Below are 2,856 nucleotides of genomic sequence, written 5' to 3'. Positions count from 1 at the left end.
AGGTGCTGACTATGCCAAAGGCGAAGACCGGTCAGCACCGAGACACAGTCATCATGATCCCTGCAGGAACACGCCAATAACAAATAAACAAGTTCAACTAGAACCAGTGAGAAACACAATCAGACAATCTTTGTTCTGTGGAGAGGCTGATGGAAAGGTTCCAGGTTCCCAGAGTCATCTTATCATTTCCACAATCACAATGTTTCGTACAACTTGTACATTTGTCTGCATATGAATAAAAATACACACAAAACAATGTTAATACATTTCAACGACTTTGGATTAATTGTTAATCGAAAAGCTCATTTGAAAAATGTACTCTTGGAAGAAGAGAAAAGGGAGAAAAAAATTTTATCTCCAACAGGTACAGTGTTGTGAAAAAGCATTTACCTCTTCACAGATTTCTGTTTGTGATTTTTATAGTTGAATGTTTCTGATCAACCAACAAGGACAAGAAATACCTAAGTAAATAAAAAAGGTTTTCACATGATGGTTTCATTTATTAAGGGAAAAGAAAAATACAAATTTAATTCTTATTAACGAGGGCACAGAATGACAGTAGCTTCCTCATTTAGAAGGTAAAACGTTACCAGAGAATATGACCTGTAGTGGAGATTAAACTAAGATGACTGAAACATAATGATTCAAAAATTTAGTCAGACAAGTCCTTTAGTAGAACTTGTCTGAATGGGGTTGATTTGTAGAGCATGTTTATCTCCAGGACACAGAACCAATGTCCATGATGACAACTGGATGTTCCCATATTATACTTGTTGTTTGAACAGAAGAAGATTGCATCTCCAATAATTTGTATCTAAGGTGGGATGAAGCAGGTTCACAAATCTCTTCCTGATCTCTTGGTTGATTTTTAAGATTTTTTTTATTCAAGCAGTGTTGGATCAAATATTTTAAGTACGGTTATCAGTACTTAAACTGATAACCGCTCAGAGGAACGCTCATCCTCTGAGCGTTCTGAAACTGTTTAAAAGTATAATACCGTTGGTGAATGTTTAGTTCTGTATTCTCAAAACAAATTCCCTTACTTTTCTGACAGTGAGCATATACTGGGTCCTAACCAACCCAAAACAGTAAAAAAGGCCAGTAAATCTTTTTCGAAATTCTAAATATGGAATCAGATTAGTTTGTTATCACACAAAGAGCATCTTTACTCTTTGCACTTTTACTCATGTAAGATAAGGGACTCGCTCACCTCTGACTATTTTTTTGCACCCAAAGTGCCACAGCTGCCTGGGGGAGAGGCTGATCCAGGAACAGCATGCGCATCACATAGTTCTTAGCAAGTGAGGGAAGTTCCCTGGAAACAGAAAATCTTGGATTTAATACTACAGGCAGAGGCTGGGTATACAGAATACAAGTCCAAAACAGGGTGGTACATACCTGTAGACAGCCAGACATGTTGCAGGGTGGTTATACAGTCTGTCCAGTATCTCAGGATTCAGTTCTCTTAAGTATTCATGGAGGTTCTTACACTGCAGCTGGACGCGCAGCTTCATGATCTGCCACAGAACCGAAATATTTCAACAATCACAACTACATGCTGCTGGTCATCTCTACACACCTACTCACCTCTAAAATCTATTAACAGCTTCTCTATCTACCTTGCATTAGTATAATCAGAACATATGTATATTCTGTAGAAAATTTACGACAGCATGACCCTGTCGACAAAACGTCTGGAACTGACGAGAAACACAACCTTGTCAAAAACACAAAAAAACAAAAAAACCTTCACGATTATTTGACAACGAACCGTGAAAGAGAGTAAGACAGGACGGCAAACTCTTCTTCTTCTTGATATTTATTGGCGGTTGGCAAGAAACGTTAGGTAAGCATTACCGCCACCAACTGGTAAGGAGTGTGGACCACATGACAAAAAAAAAAAATGAAAGAAAAAAAAACATATCCTATTATACAACTTACTCTGTTTTTAAAATCTAATATAGCCTTATATCCGCTGCTTCCCGAGTCCTTTTGGAGTAAATCAACAATAACCACCTTCCATTCTTTTCTTATTCCCATAACTTTTGCCACCTCTCATTTGTTTTTTGTTTAATTATACCCTTTATTTCTGTTATACTAAAACTATACTATCTATCCTTACCTGATTGGTACTCTCCTTATATCCTGTCTGCCATTTCATTTCCCTTAATCCCGTGATGTGCTGGAACCCATACAAAATGTAACTTTAGCCCCATCATATTGATTCTGTAAAGTGTTTGTTGTATTTAAATTAATATATCTAGTCTACTGCCTGACTGATTATTTTGCAATATGACTCATGAAGAACTAGAATCTGAGCAAATGATTGATTTTAATGGTCTTACCTCTTCCACCCATTGAACTGCTAAAAGCAAAGCAAGTATTTCTCCTGTATACACTGAGACTCCATCACTAACCCTTTTCCCTACCTTAATTTGAAACTGTGGCAGGCACAATAAATGCTATCCCTGCCTTATTAGCTGTATTTTTATGCATATGTGTATATTTGTATATAGTTATAATATTTATTTAAGTATTATTGTACTATAAATTTATTCATAATGTGAAATTTATCTTTGTTCTTCTTTTCTAATAATGAAAAATCAACTTCAGCATCAGAAAGTACCCAATGTGGTACTGCAGGTAATGGAACTGTCTGACATATATCTAATTGATTTAAATGAATTTCATTAACTTTAGAGTTTATTATCCATCTAAAGCTTTTTAATTATTTCCTTTCCTTTTCCCAGCCAGGTTTAAGCACCTCTAATGTTAGAGCAGTGTTTTTCTTGGGTCAGCGCCCCCCTAGCCTTTATCCAGGTCCCTCACCGCCCCCCACCAAAGAATTTGTAGGCT

At 36.6% G+C, this 2,856-nt stretch overlaps 1 protein-coding gene across 1 annotated transcript in view; it reads right to left on the bottom strand.

The window, feature by feature from the left end:
* The window catches only part of gtf2h4 (general transcription factor IIH, polypeptide 4), a 19,592-nt gene extending 17,770 nt beyond the window's left edge, over positions 1-1,822 (bottom strand). The window contains exons 1-4 of the mRNA XM_015015230.1: positions 1,588-1,822; positions 1,399-1,517; positions 1,211-1,315; positions 1-60 (exon numbers count right to left, since the gene is read on the bottom strand). Coding sequence (XP_014870716.1) covers positions 1-60; positions 1,211-1,315; positions 1,399-1,514 — 281 coding nt within the window. The 5' untranslated portion in view covers positions 1,515-1,517; positions 1,588-1,822. The remainder of the gene's footprint in view (positions 61-1,210; positions 1,316-1,398; positions 1,518-1,587) is intronic.
* Positions 1,823-2,856: the final 1,034 nt, after the last annotated feature.

Source organism: Poecilia latipinna, unplaced genomic scaffold, assembly GCF_001443285.1.
Source record: "Poecilia latipinna isolate Pla-1442-1.1 unplaced genomic scaffold, P_latipinna-1.0 Scaffold1893, whole genome shotgun sequence".
NCBI classification, from domain to species: domain Eukaryota; kingdom Metazoa; phylum Chordata; class Actinopteri; order Cyprinodontiformes; family Poeciliidae; genus Poecilia; species Poecilia latipinna.
Note: the sequence above shows the minus strand (reverse complement) of the source record. Positions and strands in the feature narration are given on the sequence as shown.